The 17,495-nt window shown below is 38.3% G+C and overlaps 2 protein-coding genes across 7 annotated transcripts in view; both read left to right on the top strand.

Moving 5' to 3' along the window:
• The first annotated feature begins 790 nt into the window (after nt 1–790).
• Nucleotides 791–9,923, top strand: spi1b (Spi-1 proto-oncogene b). The gene is made up of 5 exons (XM_030720721.1): nt 791–1,149; nt 1,644–1,734; nt 3,072–3,268; nt 5,744–5,894; nt 8,016–9,923. The coding sequence occupies exons 1-5, from the start codon at nt 1,108–1,110 to the stop codon at nt 8,306–8,308; spliced, it is 774 nt and encodes a 257-aa protein (XP_030576581.1). The 5' UTR covers nt 791–1,107; the 3' UTR covers nt 8,309–9,923.
• Nucleotides 9,924–14,022: 4,099 nt separating this feature from the next.
• mybpc3 (myosin binding protein C3) overlaps nt 14,023–17,495 on the top strand; it is a 37,138-nt gene continuing 33,665 nt past the window's right edge. For all 6 annotated transcript variants that reach the window (XM_030720698.1, XM_030720705.1, XM_030720692.1 and 3 more), the window contains exon 1: nt 14,023–14,085. In XM_030720698.1, the coding sequence (XP_030576558.1) occupies nt 14,061–14,085 (25 nt within the window). In that variant the 5' untranslated portion in view covers nt 14,023–14,060. The remainder of the gene's footprint in view (nt 14,086–17,495) is intronic.

The following is a 17,495-nucleotide window of genomic DNA, read 5'->3' as shown; positions in this document are numbered from 1 at the left end:
AGTTTCATAGACTGTCATTACTGTTTGGCAGCAGAGGTGCTCACTTCCCCTCAGGAATTATTCCAACTGTATCTTCTCTGTTTGATAATCATAATCTCCATTTACCTCAGTGTGGTTACAGCACAGACACTGTGCCTTCATCTTATCTCACAGCTGTGTGTGTGTGTGTGTGTGTGGGGGGGGGGGGGGGGGCATTTTCCTCAAAAATAAACTGTGTTTACATGACCAAAACAACTACAGCAGTCATTTTGCTACAAAGTACTCCTTCAGTCTCTCAGTTTCAGATCCGCAGTCAGAATCCAGGCACATGGTCTGCATTTACATACTAAACATAGAAAGACTGGTGTAATAGGATGGAATTTTTACTTGAACACTTGAAACATTCCAGTTGTGTATTTAGAAGCACCATATAGTGGTATAATAAATGGTTTATGACACACCATAGTCTAATTGTAAAATTTAAGTTATATTTAACATATCTTATAAATGTTTTTGTTGAATCTGAATGATTTAAAAATATATTATTGTGTGCAGTAAGCATTTATATAAAAGTTTATAAATGCTGTTTCATCTGTTAAAATATGAAAAGCACAGACAAAGAACACAAACTTAACAAGTTAAACACATTAACAGTTGATTGTTGTCTGCATTTAACACCTCAGACACTTTGTGGTGGGGGTAAACTGACAGTGAGGAAAGCCCTTGATGATGATTGGCTGCCAAGGCACAGGACAGCATATAGACCCTGATAAATGCGAAGTTTCATGGTCTCCCCTGACAAATCATCAAATGGCCAGGAACCTTTTGCAGACACACTCTATTGCTCCCACCCACACTAAATTTACAGAAGTCAAAAGTTCCTTTTTCATTTTACAGTCAAACAGTGGGCCTTGTTTATTTAATTATATCTGATGCAGTTGAAGGCCTGTTTGAGTAGTTAAGGTCATAAGCTGGTGCTATACAATAAGAGAGGGAGACATTTTTGGTTTTCGTTGACTGAGAGGAAATTTTGAAACATTGTGCAATGGTGCCGCAAAAGTTTTGAAAGGTTGTGAGAGCATTTTGCCAGCATATCGTCTGAGAGTCGGTCTTGGAGAAGAGGTCTCCATGTTGCATCCATACAGAATGGAGAGCTATCTCATTCCGCCTGTAAGTATCATTTATTTTATTATTATTAACTAAACTCTCAGGAGACTTCCTAGCTTCTTAAGCTTATAAAGAACTGCCGGAACATTTTACCACAGTTCTAAATAGAGAAACACTGTGAAGAGTGGTGACATGCAGTTTTTTGAAATTAGATGAGTTAATGTGGTTTCTACTACAATTTGAATACAGGACTTACAAACTGTAAGGGTATATTATATGATGAGGCACATGAAATTGAAACTCTGAAGTTTTTGAGAGTTTCAGAACTGCAGAACGAAGTAGAGAAAATAAATCGTCATTCTAAAAACACTTGAAGCTAATTTAAACGTGAACATGTTTACAGGCAATTTTAAACCCATGTTTAAAATGTTAGAAATAATTTAGAAGCTTGTATTATAAAATACAGATGAGGAATACATTTTTTTCCTGCCTGCACCACAAGCTTTTCATTCATGAAATACGTGATTTTTTTGGGGTTGTTTTTGTTGCTCCTGCAGCACACAGACGAAATGTACGATCCTGAGATCTACAGACATCAAATGGCAGAATATCCATATCCATATGTCCTAGATCCAGAAAGCCAGGCAGGTGAGTTTTACTTCAACACTGATTTTCTCTAATGTTTTACAGTTTAAATAAATAAAACTAAATTAATGAACCCCCCCCCAAAAAATAAAATTTTGGACTGTGAAAATACTCTCAGTGATATTTAAATTGAAAGAATTTTAAAATGCAAACAAACGATGATTGCAATCAAAGATAGTGATGACACTAACTAACTTGTATTTTTAAATACTTAATAAGATTTATATTAAAAAGATAATTTAGTCATTTTAGTAATCCAGTCATCTTTCATTCTTTCTTCTTTCTTTCTTCTTTTTTGGCCATGGCTTAATGTGGTAACACAGACTTTTCTGGTTTGTTGTACATAAAAAGACAGCAGTGTGTGCAGCTGGAGCACACTGGAACACAGGAAACAGATGCCATTTCTTTTTTGCCGCTGCAACTACAGACATAGAACAACTTTCGCCCCATGGGGTTTTGTTAATATAAGAAAGGTGCTTTACTTTCTCTTGTAATCAACTGCTTTGAATGTTGCACTAAAACAAGTTGAACATGGACTGGGTGTGGAAGCACCACTTGCCATTTTGATATGGCCTAACCTAACATCTAAAGTTATTACATTCATATCTACACCCAGAAACATTTTTTTAAATAAGATTTACTTATCAGTTGTAAATATTAAATAGTGTTATAATTCCACAGTTGATGTGGGACTTGGCTTTTAATGTATTTTGGTTTATTACTAATAAGACTGTACTTTGCATGTAAAACATTTACATGTAAAGTATTTATTGAGGTGTCACTGCTGCTCTTTTAAAGCTATCTTTTTTAAATTTTGTTTTTGTCTAGGCAACCAAAACAAATACATTTTTAAAAAAGAAACTAAGGAAAATTTTAAAAAGAAAATGTGCAAATTAAAAGTCATGGCTGTGGTAATAGTGCTAGTGTGGTAACAAACAGGAAAGAGCTTCATGCTGAATTCTCTTTTATTCTCCTCATCTCACACAGTTGATGCAAACTCAGGCACTTTCAGAAAGCAGCTTTTTCTTCAAGTCCAGTTGTTGTTTGCTTAATACTGTTCAATATCATTTGACAAATATGGATTTTCACAAAAGCACCTTCTGGCTTTTATTATATGTCATTTGTGCACTTGAGCACGTATTTCTACTTTATCAAATCATCTCACAAACATTTTTCTGAGTTTAGATTCATGTTAAAATGAATCTGACTGGCTTTAAATTCTCTCCATTCTGTAATATTATTACATGTTGCAAATTCTGTGGTACCAAAGTAATTATGACAATACAAAAAGAAGAGAAAACGCTGTGGCCATTATGCTGTTTTTCACCTTCTCCATTTAGACCACTGGGACTACCACGCTCACCCTCATGTGCACCCGGCAGAGTTCGAAAACCTCCAAGAAAGCAACTTCACGGAGCTGCAGAATGTGCAGGCTCTTCACCCGTCCGGGCTCATACGACACGACCCCATACGATATGAAGGTGAAAACATGCTCGATCCAAATCTAGGGGCTCATCCGCATGTGTTACAGCAACAGGTAATTCCTCAAGCCCACAAAACACGATGAGTCATTAAGAGGCCACAATGCAGTGACTATGCTCAGAACTGCCAGTGATGCTGGGTACTGTTAACTGTAAACTGTTAGTCCACAGTGTGTCTACTATAGACTACACCAACACTTTCACACTTCACACTCTAGATTAATGATTTGAATTGAAACATTTACCTACAAATGAGCCTCTGATCTTCCAAATGACAAACTATTGCACTGTAAAAAAAAATTGCACACTGCTTGGTGTTATTATTTTTCTGTTTAAAGTCTCCGGCATTTACAAAGTCAACTGTGTTTACAGACTATGAAGCAGAACTGCATTATTGGTGTTAAAGTGGGAAATATATATATATACTAGCAATTGACATCTGCTGGCTGATTCACACATAAGCTGATTTTTGCTGTAGTATGACATTTATTTTTAGTTCTGTGCAGACATCCACAGAATCTGCATAATTTAAGGCTTTTCTTGAAATCACAGAGGAGATTTTGGGAGCTGGAGGCCCTTCAAGGTCCTTTTACAAAAATCAGGAAGTGAATCTTTGAGTTACAAGAAACACTGTAATTTTAGTGTGTTTTTCTTTTTTCCCAGTGTAAAAGGAAAAATGATTTTGAACAGGCTCTAAAGACTCAGCTAAACTCACAGTCACATCTGCACGTTTCAAACCTCCAGTTATGAACCAGTGAACTAGAACAGAGACCTCTGGTTGTGGAAAACAGTATATCTAACCGTTTCAAACCCCCCGTAACATTTGTTGTGTCTCTCAATGTGAACTCATGTTGTGCAAGCCCACACACACACACACACACACACACACACACACACTTTAAAGAGTTAAAAAAGTTAAACCTGCACATGAGTTTAAGTACTTGTGAGATTGCGCATCAGAATAAATGACTTCTTTCACCGAAGATCACAGACTTTCCCCAAACTTAGCATGTATTTTTAGGCTGAATGTAAGTGCATTGGCTGTTAGCAATCATACAGTATTTTAAAAAGCCCCACTGAGCACATGTGTTTATGGGTCACATGATGGATTTCACTTGTTAGCAAGTGAAATTTCCCTTTTAAAAAAAATATCTGCCATTTTTAAAACAAGAGGAAAATGTTTGTGTGTTTGGAAAAAAAGAGCATGAGAGGGTGTTGATACAGAAGTTTAAATGTGACATGAAAGTACAATGTGAAAACCACTGTTCACACATGGAAATTCACATGTAGGTATCCATGCCAATCTTTGTCTTAAAAGATGCTATGAATACATTGACAGCTATTGCTCAGTGACACACACACAGGAGCATCCACACATCACAGCTCATGCAGAGAGAAATTTTGTTTTACGCTTTCACTTGCAGTGAGAACATCTTAGTGGAAACCCACACTTCACTGTACTGTATGTGCTTAATACAGTGTATGGTCTAACAGCACCCATCAACCACAGCAAATAGCTCTGTCATAAATTCTTCTTTTACAAAGCTTGTACAGTTTTTACTGGCATCATGAAGGTGACAGTTCTTGCCTGATTGTGTTATTATTGAGGTCAAAATCGGGGGGTGAAATGCTATACATTTAAAAGTGTAATATGTTGTGGGCTTGCAACACTACCCACGCAGGGCCTCAGTTTTCATACTTACGGTGGAGCTGTTGTACTGGAATTCACAGGCGTTCCTGATAAAGTTCTCACTAAGTGTTGATCTCTAACTGTAGTTTGTATTCATATTTTAGCTTAAAACTTATGTTTCAGACATAATAGTTTATATAATAGTATAACCACTTATAATAGTATAATAGTTTATTTATACAATACACACATACACACATACATACATACATACGATAAATGCAGACATACATACATACATAAAATGTGAAATTTTGTCTGAAAATGTAAGATAAGGGTTAAATAACACACAAAAATATATTACAAGGAAAATGTCTTCATTTAAAACGTACCTCAAATAAAACAGCAGACCTCTTTGGAAATGACAAACAGATATAAATACAAATTAAATCTGGATTATATCATTATGCAGTGTAGCCCTTGGTAGCTGGATTGGGTCAGTATGAGCATGTAAGTAAATTTAAATGGAATCATTAGGTACCATTAGGTTAGGTTAATTTACCATTAGGTTAATTTGAACTGCTTTATAAACTGGTGCATTAAATACCATTTAATGCACCAGTTTGTATGAAGTACAGTACTTTGAGAGTTACTTCCTATCAGTGAACAGTATTTCGTTTCAAGCTCAAGTGGCAATTGGCATTCTTTTTCCATTTTTAGGTGCCAAACTGTTTAATATCATTCAAAAGAAGAAGCTCCTTTCTGTGAAATGATACATTAACATCATCATTCTTCTTCTTCTTCTTCTTATTATTATTATTATTATCAAACAGTGGTCTTCAAGTTAAATTATTGCAGGCATTTTATTTAAGACCAACTAACTTTGATTTGTATGCTATAGGTAGCATTCTTCCCTCGGCCCTTGTATCCCCCGCATGTGTCCCAGCGCAGCTCTGATGATGAGGAGCATGGAGGACGAAGTCCCCCACTGGAAGTGTCTGATGAGGAGTGCTTGAGAGATCGAGTCCCTTATATCTCATCAGGAGAGCTGGGTAAGGAGCCAGATCTGTGTTCATACTGTATGTGCACTCAGTCTGCAGCAGTTAACACGGATACTTTTGGAAGCACCAGCTGTGCTACCCGTGTTAAGATTCTCAGTCATGCAGATCATTGTATATCTAGAAGTTCTACGTCACTGCACTTTCTTTAGGTTCTTGAGTCCAAGGAACTAAAAGAGCTTAACTTGCTTTTGATTTAGATCTTCACAATTCTTGGTCATGCACATGGATGCTTAACAACCAGTCAGTGGTGTAAATCCTTCCACAAAGATGATAACCAAGACAAGTCATTCATATTCATTTGTTTTGTGTTGTATTGTGTTGTATGTATTGTATATGAATCAGAGCTGCTTCAAGAGTCTCCTTCTGGCTTATGGATGAGTTTTGTCTTCCGTGCAGTTGGGTGGTGGACATCTGTCATTCAGACATGTCAGCTTTGTGTTCTGCTGACAAATTAAATTGTGCTTTTAGGATGAACTACAAGTTGCGCAACTGCTGGCCTTGCATCTTTGACGGAAACGGGCCACAAAAAGACAGATTTTTTTTTTTCTATTATGAATTAGCCTCAAGTTCCAAGAATAGAATTCAGTTCAACTCATCATCCATCCATCCAGCCTATCGCAGCTATCATTAAGTGAGAGGCAGGGTGCGCCCAGGATAGGTCATCAGTCTGTCACAGGGCCAATTCATTTCAATTAACAGTCATCTCAAGGTGTCTCAACATTGTAGGGAAAACCCCTACAGTGTTCTGGCTCTTTATATTGGATTTAGGAAACAATTCAACCTGTTGGGGCCAAACTGGCTACCTCCCTGGCGTTCTAATGAGACATCCACAAGTCAGAGAACTGTCAGTCTTTGGGGCATTTTTTTTTCTACTCTGACCAAGTTCTGCATAAATGTGGTAGACAGCAGCATGTTTGTTGAATAGGCATTTTTTCCAACACAGTAGGATTGACTCACCCACCAGAGTCAGAGCCTCTGTGTCAGTGGACCTTATTTCTGGATGATGTCCAAGTCCCTTCACAGTTAAACCATTGTTCTCTGGCTCACCAAAAATAGTCTGCACTTCCTCTTTTGGATCACTTAGGAGCTGACAGAACTGGGTGAACCTGAGTAGTGTCAGGTGCCCAGTGTCGGTATTACCTGTAGTTAAGTGGTTTGCGCTTCATGCACCGAGTTGAGCGTTTCAGTGGAAACTGGTACCCTTTAGAATGCCTTTTTACAAAGTTCTTGTACTTTTAGATCTTCTTGTCAAGGTTTAAATAGTAAAACAAAGTTTCCTGGGTACTGCATAAGTTAAATAAAACAGTATAAAATAAATAGTTTACAAGTATCCTCTTCTATGCATGGTTAGAGTAAACAGCTTTGTCACATAGTTCACTTAATTTTTGATCACTTGGCTGTAAAAAAAAAAAAAAAAAAACTTCTGTAACATGAAGTAGATTTATTTTCTTTATATTGTTAACAAACAAGTCACAATATTTTTGGACTGCAAATGATTTGCTTTTAAATTATAGTGCATCTTAAAACTGTCTAAACACAACAAATACAGTATGATGACATTAGAAAAATAAGATTTATGTTTCCATGTAATATCCAGCATAAACAGTGCAATGTCAGTTTTGTAATATGGCTACAGGCAGCCCTTTGTAAAGCAATCTAAATTAACAACAGACTTCCAGCATCATTAATCAGAGATCTAAGCATCGGCTAACCTACTTCAGATAAAGTTAACTGTGTTTATTTCATTAGAAAAGAGTGATTGTGTAAAATACACCAAAAAGTGATGAGTCATGGAGAGTTACATCTGCGAGAAAAACGTTTTCCAGTATTTCTTATCATTTAAAGGCATTTTAGTGCAAAGTCATTGCAGTGTCCTGCACTTAATGCAACGTTTATGCGCATTAAACAGGATGTAAAAGATATGTATGTTGAAAATTCAATGTTATTGCTAATTTTTTTTATAGTGTGTGTAATTTATATAACTTTTCTGTTTTTTTAAAGTTACTTTTTAATGATTTATATTCATATAATAGCATATTTCCTCATTTGTAAGAAACGCTAGCATTCATAATGCATCACTTCTAATAATGTAACTCTCTCATACTTCCAAAGGCAATAAAAAGAAGATCCGTTTATATCAGTTCCTGTTGGACCTTTTAAGAAACGGCGACATGAAGGACAGTATCTGGTGGGTGGACAGAGACAAAGGAACGTTCCAGTTTTCTTCCAAACACAAGGAGGCTCTCGCACACCGCTGGGGAATCCAGAAGGGAAACCGCAAGAAAATGACCTATCAGAAGATGGCTCGTGCTCTGCGCAACTATGGCAAAACTGGAGAGGTGAAAAAGATCAAAAAGAAACTGACGTACCAGTTCAGTGATGAGGTGCTAGGCAAAACCATCTAGACAGAAAAGCATACATATAGGCAGGAAAAATGCTGAAATGGCAGCACTGAACAATAAAAAGTGTTACTGTAGATATTTAATAAGCCTTGCTGATGCGAATTGTATTAATAACAACAGTGTTGCTGCACAGTCTGACCAGGTCTTTGAAGGTACTAGTTAATGCAGCATAAAAGCTATGGCCCAAAACCTGCCTTCCAAGACATGCTGGGGGACCACTTAATAAGTACAGAAGAATCACCATAGAAAGCTCAGTTTGGCTTGTCTGTCTGAACGTTTGGAAAGCAAAAAAATGCTCCAAGTTAACATGATGAAAACAAAGTCAGGACCAAACATGGAAACGTGTAACATACGGTCTGCAAATGTGTACAGAGATTTGTGAATGAGTACTTTTGAAAAGCTGTTATCGCTGGTGTTCCATGTTGAGGTGGCCGGAGTTGGAAGTGAAAGTCATGTGATATGGGAGGCCTTACACACACACACACACACACACACACACACACACACACACAAAGAAAACAGCAGTAACTAGAAACAATTCGTGATAGTTTTAAGCCAAATACTTTTAAAGTGTGCAATTTATTATGTATTAAAGTTTATTTATGGCTAAAACTGATACAGTCTAATGAGTTCAGGTTACTTTATCAGTGATGACAGATAATATAAACTCTTAATAATGAAATACAGACAAATACAGACAAACAATATGTACAAAGTGACCATGAAGCTGAACTGAAACAGCCAAACCACTTCCAGCCACGAGGGCCAATCATCAAACTCTATCGTTTTCAAATGTGTACACACATTCATAAATCTTTCTTCTTATTTTTTCTTGTAGAATTTCTGTTTTGTTGTGTTTGTTTATGGTGTACTTCTATTTTTTCTTGTAAAATTATTGCCTTTACCAAGAACAATGATAGTTTTTCTGTACATGGCAGGAGGTTAACTTGGTGTTTGCATTACGACTAAATCCACAAATAGACAGATTGACTGCTTTTTTCCAAAGATACCAAACTCAATCAGATGAACTTACTAATAAACACTGCATCTCTCAAATGTAAAAACAACTGGGATTTTTTTCAATTATTTAGAATCTAAAGCAATGTGTTTCTGCAGACTACATCTGCTTTTGTAGCTTCATATTAACAGTACAAACATGAGCTGTATGAATCCTTTCTTCAAACTCTCACTGTGAGAGTGATTTGACTTGTTTGCTGCCTGTTTAGCGGCTATAATTAAAAGCATTAAGTGAAAGAGACACATCCCCCTCTTCGGCGGGTTGGATGTAGGCATGGTGACATCCCCTATGCTATTTTAAGTGTGGGTGCACACATACAGCAGACATGCATATTCTGTTTGGAAATATGGGATAGATTTTCAGTTTTAAAGTCCAAATTTATGCTTCGTGTCATGAAACCACTGTACAAGGCTCAGCCTTCTTTGTCATGTTGGACATCCACGAGTTCTCTTTTAGTGCTGATACTAATGTTTGTATATAATTACACTGCATTTTTATATTTAAAACACACAAGTAACTATTAAGTGATTAGGTTTTAATATCATGGTGTGTAAGACCATATACATATATGAAACTTTGTATGCTAAAATTACAAATTGCCTGTACAAATTAAATAAATTGTTCATCACTTTATCTGTGTTGTGCTTCTTGCAAAGATCATCAGGATGTGATTTTAACAAACACTGGAGATAAAACACAAAGAAGAGGAAACACGAACTTTATGTAAAGCTGAAGAGCGTTAGACTCACAGATCAGGTCTGATATCTCTCATTACAACTGAAAAGATAATCGCTGAACTATGAGGAACTATGAGGTTACTATGGGGAGGTGAAGTCACTTATCACCCAGTACTTATATCTGCCTGTGTATACTGACACACCGCAGGCAACGTTCCCCTATTCATAGTGGATATAGGCAAATTACACAGCTAAAATTCTTTGATTTCAGTCATTTTCTCCTGTGTCCATTACTTTTCCTCTGCATAATTATTTGTTGATTTATTCAGTAAATTTTTTTTTTTTTTTTTGGGGGGGGGGGGGGGGCAAACTGTCTGACAGCAGTTTATCAAATGCTTATTGACTTCTCCATCACCACACAGCCTTTTTTAACCAAAAAAAAAAAAAGGGAACTAAATTTATTTATCACATCAGAATCGCAATCACTTTATATTTGTCAAGCATGCCCCACACACAGACTTTTTCTTAGTACATGTAACATCATACTGAGTGCAGCAGATTTAAATGTGTTAAATGTATGGAGTTAGATATTTAGAATCTATTATTTGCAGCATATTAAAAAGTTATATTGACCTTGTACAGTTAGAGTTGTTCTGCTTTATCACGAGTCAGAAAGAAGCACCCAGTTATTCTTTCTTAAAGTGCAGAGTGTCTGTTTTAGTCTCACAGTTGTGTTCTAGCTTTGATGGCTGTTCGACTTTATGGAAGTAGCTGAAAGAAGTGATGTCAGGATGAAAAAACTACAGTACAAAGAAGTAACATTTGCTACTGTAATCTATGTAAATGTGTAGTTACCACAGCATCTGGTGTCTCGAGAGCCAACAGCTCCCCACAATGGTCGAGCTACAATTGATATCCATAACAAATAGGTGCTGAAATGGCCTTCAGTAAAATGCATTAAGTTAGAACTTAACCAGAGATGCATAATTTGTCTCATCAACGATGAAAGAAAAACTGAACTGTGTACAGGAGACACATAAAACAACTACTGACCATTAGATTAGAGTAATTAATGATTGCAAAACCAGATGAGTCTGAAAATGTTAGACTACAGTGTATGTATATTGTAGCATAGTACAGTATAGTACAGAATAGTAGTGACTCCATACACATCGGCCTAACAAGCAAAAGCTCCCAGGTTTGATACCAGGAGGAGAAACAAATCCCTTTGGGGTGCATCATGAAGGGCATCTGGTGCAAAAATGTTGCCAAATCAAAAACACAGAGCTACCCGCTGTGGCAACCCCTTGTGAATAAGAGAGCAGCTGAAAGTATCTTTAGTATATCCTAGATAAAGGAAAATGAGAAGATGTGTTAGGAGGCAACGAGAGAGAAGGAAAGACAGGTTTGTGGAGGAATGTTAAATGCCAGGTCTGTGACTGATAAAGGGAGCGAGCTGGCTGATATGGTGGAGAGAAGGAAGGTAGATATATGTTGTGTATGCAAGAAACCAGGTGGAAGGGAAGCAATGCCAGGAGCATTAGAGGTGGATTCAAATGGTGTAGATAGGAGAAGAAATGGAATAGGGGGTAACCTTGAAGGAAGAGAATGCGAATAGTGTTGTGGAGGTGAAGTGTCACCTGGATCTCAGAGTCAGAGTTTTGTGTGTTTGTGATTTTGTGTGATTTTTGTGAAGATTATGTTCTAGCTCTATATTATTTTTGGTCTTCTGTTTATTATGTTATTCTGGTGCTTTAGACTCTTTGTGGTTTGTGCCTGTAGTTCTTTGTTCAGGATGATTATAGGTTTGTTAGTTCCCTTTCATGGTCCCATTCAGTTCCTCCAGTCTTCTTTCCATTTGTTATTACTGTGTTAATTCCAGGATTTTCAGATTATCCCAGCCTTCTCCCATTTTCTCCATTAAATCTCTGTAAGACATTCCCTTGTTATTTACTTCCTGTTTTATCTGAGAAAGAGCACTGTAGACTTTTGCTTGATGGAGAAGTTCAGAGAAGGTCAGGAGTGTCACAGTGTCTTTATCAATCTGGAGAAAGCATATGACGGGAGAACCTGTGATACTGCATAAGGAAGTCAGAAGTAGGAGTGAAGCATGTGAGACTGGACATGTATGAGGACAGTGAGACGGTGGTGAGGTGTGCGGTTAGAAGGACTGATGGGTTCAAGGTGGGAATGGGAGTACATCAGGGATCTGCTCTGAGCACCATCTTGTTTGCAGTGGCGATGGACAGGTTGACAGATGAGGTCAGGCAGGAGTCTTTGCGGAATATGATGTTTACAGATGACATTTTGATCTGTAGTGAGAGTAGGGAGCAGGTGTGGGAGAGGCTGAAGTGATGGAGATATGTGCTGGCAAGAAGAGGAATGAAAGCTAGTGTAAGCAAGACAGAATGCAAGTGTGTGAATGAGTAGGAGATGAGAAAGGGAAGAGTAGTGAAGGTAGATGATTTTAAATACCTGGGTTCAACCATCCAAAGTAATGAACAGTGCACAAGAGAGGTGAAGAAGAGAGTTCGGGCAGGTGGAGTGGGTAGAGATGAGTGTCAGGAATGATTTTTGATAGAAGGATAGCAGCAAGAGTGAAAGGGAAGGTTTACAAGACTGTAGTGATACTGATCTGATGTGTGGTTTGGAGATGGTGGCACTGACAAAAGACAGGAGGTGGAGCTGGAGGTGACAGAGTTGAAAATGCTAAAACTTTCAGTGAGAGTGACCAGAACGGACAAGATTAGAAATGCATACATCAGAGGGACAGATCTGATGTAGATTTTGGAGACAAAGTTAGAGAAACAAAGCTGAGATGGTTTGAACATGTGCAGAGGAGGGATAGTGGAGATACTGGACAAAGGACAATCAATATAGAGCAGCCAGGCAGGCTGAAAAGGGCAAGACCACAGAGAAGATATGTGGATGTATTGAAGGAGGACGTGCAGAGGGTTGGTGTGACAGCGGAGGATGCTGGGGATAGGGTGAGATGGAGGCATTTGTGGTGGCATTTGTGGTGACCCCTAAAAGGAACAGCCAAAAGAAGTATAGTTAGTATAGTATAGTATAGTATAGTAGTATAGTATATATAGTATAGTATAGTGTTTCATGCAACTTCATATTTGCTTGACAAACTTACAGCTGAGTTAGCACTGAAAAAGATTGCCATGCATGCGACTGTAGGACACAGACAAGGATTTGTTAAAGACCTTATCCAATAAAAACAAACGGGCTAGTTCTTATATAGCACTTTTCTACTCTATCTGAGCACTCATACAACACATTTTACATTTACCCATTCGCACCAGCACTTTCATATATAACTAAGCTAAGTGCTTTTATTGTCTAACATTCACACTCCAACACTTGCATCAGAGAGCAACTTGGGTTCAGTATCTTGCCCAAGGATACTTTGGTATGCAGCCTGGAGCAGCCAGGAATCAAATCGCCAACCTTCCAATTAGTAGGTGACCTGCTCTAGCTCCTGAGCCACAGCCACCCCTAAACAACAAACAAACAAACAAAAACACTGTGGCTAGAAGGAAAATGTGACTCTCTCATTCTCTTTGCAGTTTTAACTCTTAGACTTCAGGCTAACAGAGGGTAGAACAGATGTGGGGGGGGAAACAGACTTATTTTGGAACCAAAGTGCTAAATTTAACCGCTGCCTTACATCCCTTCCCCTCCCTCTCAAGGCCTATCATTCAGCCAAGGTGCTGGAGGAAAGGATGGTTGAAATATAGCCCTAGGTCAGACGTGACTGATGACAGGGGGTGGACTGGGGGGTTGGGGGGGGGGGGGGGGGGGGGGGGGGGGGGGGGGGGGGGGGTGGGGGGGTGGGGGGGGGGGGGGGGGGGTGACTGCTGGAATGGGCTGTGACAGTGGTGTCTGTGGACATTGGGTTAGGTCAAGCAAAAATGGCAGGAGAGGTGGGATGGTTCATGAAAGGAGGAAGGCTATTTGGAACAGGACAACTATTAAAGGCAGAGGGGCCGAAACAGACAGCAGACTGTTAGGAGCAAGAGTCGCACAGTTTGAGGAGAGGAGATCGATCAGGATGCCAGAGCCAGTCAAAAAACCAAGTAAGTGCACTGATTTGGCTTTCATAATTATAACGCTTCCATAGCATATGAAAATGGAGCAACTTATAGTGCATCATCTAGAAATTCATCCTTATTTAATGCTCCTGTTGGCAGACCACATGCATCGAGCAAACTAATCGATCAAAGAGTTTTCCATACATATGAGCTCGCTTAATAATTGTAAACTTTCAGATACACTCTTGCTGTGTTCTTAGCATGCTTTAGCTGAATATTAAGTCAAAAGTACAACATGACAGTATGTGAGAGAAAAATACATGTGAGAAAAAGTTGAGATGGGCCACACCCCTCTTCAGCAAACAATGAACCACAACAAAAGCTGACCTAATAACTGCTCATTCTTTTCATCCTAAACAGTGATACGCCCTTTACTTTTTATTAATAGTTTTTTTATACGAATTTTGCACCCTTAGTGTTCTATATGTCACATTTTTTACCACATTTAAAACCTGTCTTAAATATACAGATTAATTATTTCCAGGCAGTGACTGTAAAATGTGTAATTGGGAAATTACATTTGGAAAAAGAACAAAGAAAATGTTGCACTTTTGTTTCATGAACATTAAAAGAAAGGTGGTTCAATATGTTCACTGTGTATAACTTAAAGTCACTGTAATGCAGTGGACCAGATAAAGTAGCATATACAGTATGCTTCCAGCCCCTTTAATTCAAATATATTCTCTGGCTTATTAATGTGCCCCAATTACCTTATTAAAAGGCTGTACCATCACTGGCATAGCCAGGAGCCAAAATCAGAACATACTACATTCATGTACTCAGTTGTTTCTCACTGGAAACACTTTGAACTCGAAACCCTTTTGGTCACGTCAGCAACTCACTTACACGTCTCACGGTGCAGGTGGAAACATCGTCTGATGTGACATCGACACTGTCGCATTTCCAGCATCACTGCATTCACAAAATGATTCACTGATCCAAAAATGCCCCACAGGATTCCAACTTGACAAATGACTTTCCACAGTTTTCTTTGCGCTCTTGAGTGGGAATGACTGACTGTTTGAGGAGTGAGAAGCCCGACGTATCACATATCCAGTGACAAAGAGTGCAGCCCAAATGGCCTGCCTGTGTGTGCGCTAAGACCTTTAGTGTTGAGGATTTGTTAAGGACATTGTTTTGAGCCTGTAACATTACTCACAATTATCAGCACAGTCAATAAGATTGTTTTTGTTTGCTTGCTTTTTAATTGAAGCAAAATTGGAAAATGACTTGGACATTAGAACAAATACAGTAATAATATAAATAAAAATTAACTGAATACCTAAAATTATCAAATCTAGCTGTTGGGGCTGCATTAACCTCAGTCCTAACATTAACATTAATTAGTTGCTAATCTGATTAAATTAAACAGACAGTTAACAGTAAATGATGACATTTTACTCCGTCCTCGTGACATTCAGATGAAATAATGTGCTGCATACATCTGAACATAACTTAAACTAAGGTGAAATTAGGTTTAAAACTGCTAATTAGCTTCATATTTACTAAAATTCTTTAATAAACTGAAAGGGGTCTATTTGACCTTAAAGGCTGGCACCAGTGTAAAAATGAGAGCAGCACGAATGACTGACAACATGACAAGAAGGGCACGTTATTCTTCCTCTGCCTCCAAAGTCACAAAAATAGCATCCAACTAATCCCTCGACTATGATACCTGTTGCAGCTTAAGCCTGCCAGCCACATTTATTGGTCCAGTACATATGCACCCTATATTTAAACTCATGCTTGCAGGGAAATCTGGTTGTTTGTGGTTCAGTAATGTCTCATTGAGCCACTGAAGACTGTCCACCTGCAATACACCAACATAAAATGTATGATTCCAAATGGATTACCATTAAACATGTCAGTCACACTCACTGTTTTAGGCCTCTGCATACTTTAATCTGAAAACTTTTCAGATTAAAACTATCATCTTCTACAAGTACAGCAGTGTTTATGTTGAATTATCCTTTACATAAAGTCATATTCATGTTCCAGAATTTGCTCCAGAATTCAGTTTTGTCTTGTAACTTGCTGTTTGTGCTCTGAAAGGATCTGTGTGGAGTGGCAAGAGGCAAATTTATTGGTTTCAGTTAGCCCAACCCAGTGGTGCTGTGGACTGTAAAACATTTTTCACCCTGGGCCGCCGTGCTGAGCTCATGAGTCTTCTTTCTTTGCTGACATTTTAATATATATTGTTGCGCCATGTGTCTTGTTCTTTATTCAGACTTTCAGAGTTTCCTCCAGACATGACTTTGACAATTTGCTTTTGAGTGGAGGGAAGCTTCAAAGATAAAAAAAAAAAACTTAAAATAATGTCAAGTCTCCACAATATTGCCTATTTGAATTACTGAGGGCTCCATGAGATGACAGTATCTGTGTTCACTGTTATCCTAATAGCATATACATTTTAAAGAAAGAAAGATAAATTGACACTTATGTGTTTTGCTTTAATTTTGAACCCACCCTTCCACAGTTTCCAGCATTTGCCAGAAAACCAAAGACTCAGGAGGCAGCAGAGGGGTCTCCGTGATCTTGAAGCGGAGGACAGAAAAGCCCGACGTTAAAGTAAAATGGCAGTGCAACTCAAAGGACATTGCCAGCGACAGCAATACATTATCACAGCCGACGGAAACAAGCACTCCCTCACTATAAAAGCTATTAGCAAAGAAGACGCCAATGTCTACGCAGTGATTGCTGGGGCTCAAAGGTCAAATTTGAGTTGAAGGTCATATTGCAACCAGGTGGGAGATTGTGATGCCGCTGCTGTGCATTTGAGGTCTCTGTCTGCTCACCTACAGGCTGTGACGTCATCACTGTGCACAAAGCAAAATGGAGCACCTGATGCAGAAATCCACTGAGGCAGTAAATAGTTGACACACTGCATGCACTTGATGTTTCTGCACATTCTGACAGCACCTTCTGACAGCTGCTCACAACCAGATGTCTGCAACAGCACTGTATGCTCTGCATTTGAGAAATGTTTGCTTTTAAAAGATCAGTTTGACATTTTGGGAAATGCATCATTACATTCGAAGATTGATGAACGCTCATATTTGACAGTTAGATTCAAGGTTATAGTCAGCACACAGTTAGCTTAACATAACTCAAATGAGTGGCAGCTACCTTGACTCTGTCCAAAGATGAAAAAAGAAAACATCAGATCACCTGTACACTAAAGGGCACCTCTGGAGCTCACTGTAAAATAGCTGGGGAACCAGAAATTATTGTGTCTAGCTTTGTAGCATGTCACCATTTTACTATGTTGCTATTTTGGTATTTCAACAAAAATGTCCAAAGCAAAGACCTCTGTTATAAAAGAGGCATCTGCAAAAGTTTAAATCTGACAGGACCTTTAGAAATAGTCAGTTATTAATTTGTATTTTTCAATTTAA

Source organism: Archocentrus centrarchus, chromosome 3 (assembly GCF_007364275.1).
Source record: "Archocentrus centrarchus isolate MPI-CPG fArcCen1 chromosome 3, fArcCen1, whole genome shotgun sequence".
Lineage (NCBI taxonomy): Eukaryota > Metazoa > Chordata > Actinopteri > Cichliformes > Cichlidae > Archocentrus > Archocentrus centrarchus.
This window is presented reverse-complemented; position numbering and strand designations above follow the sequence as displayed.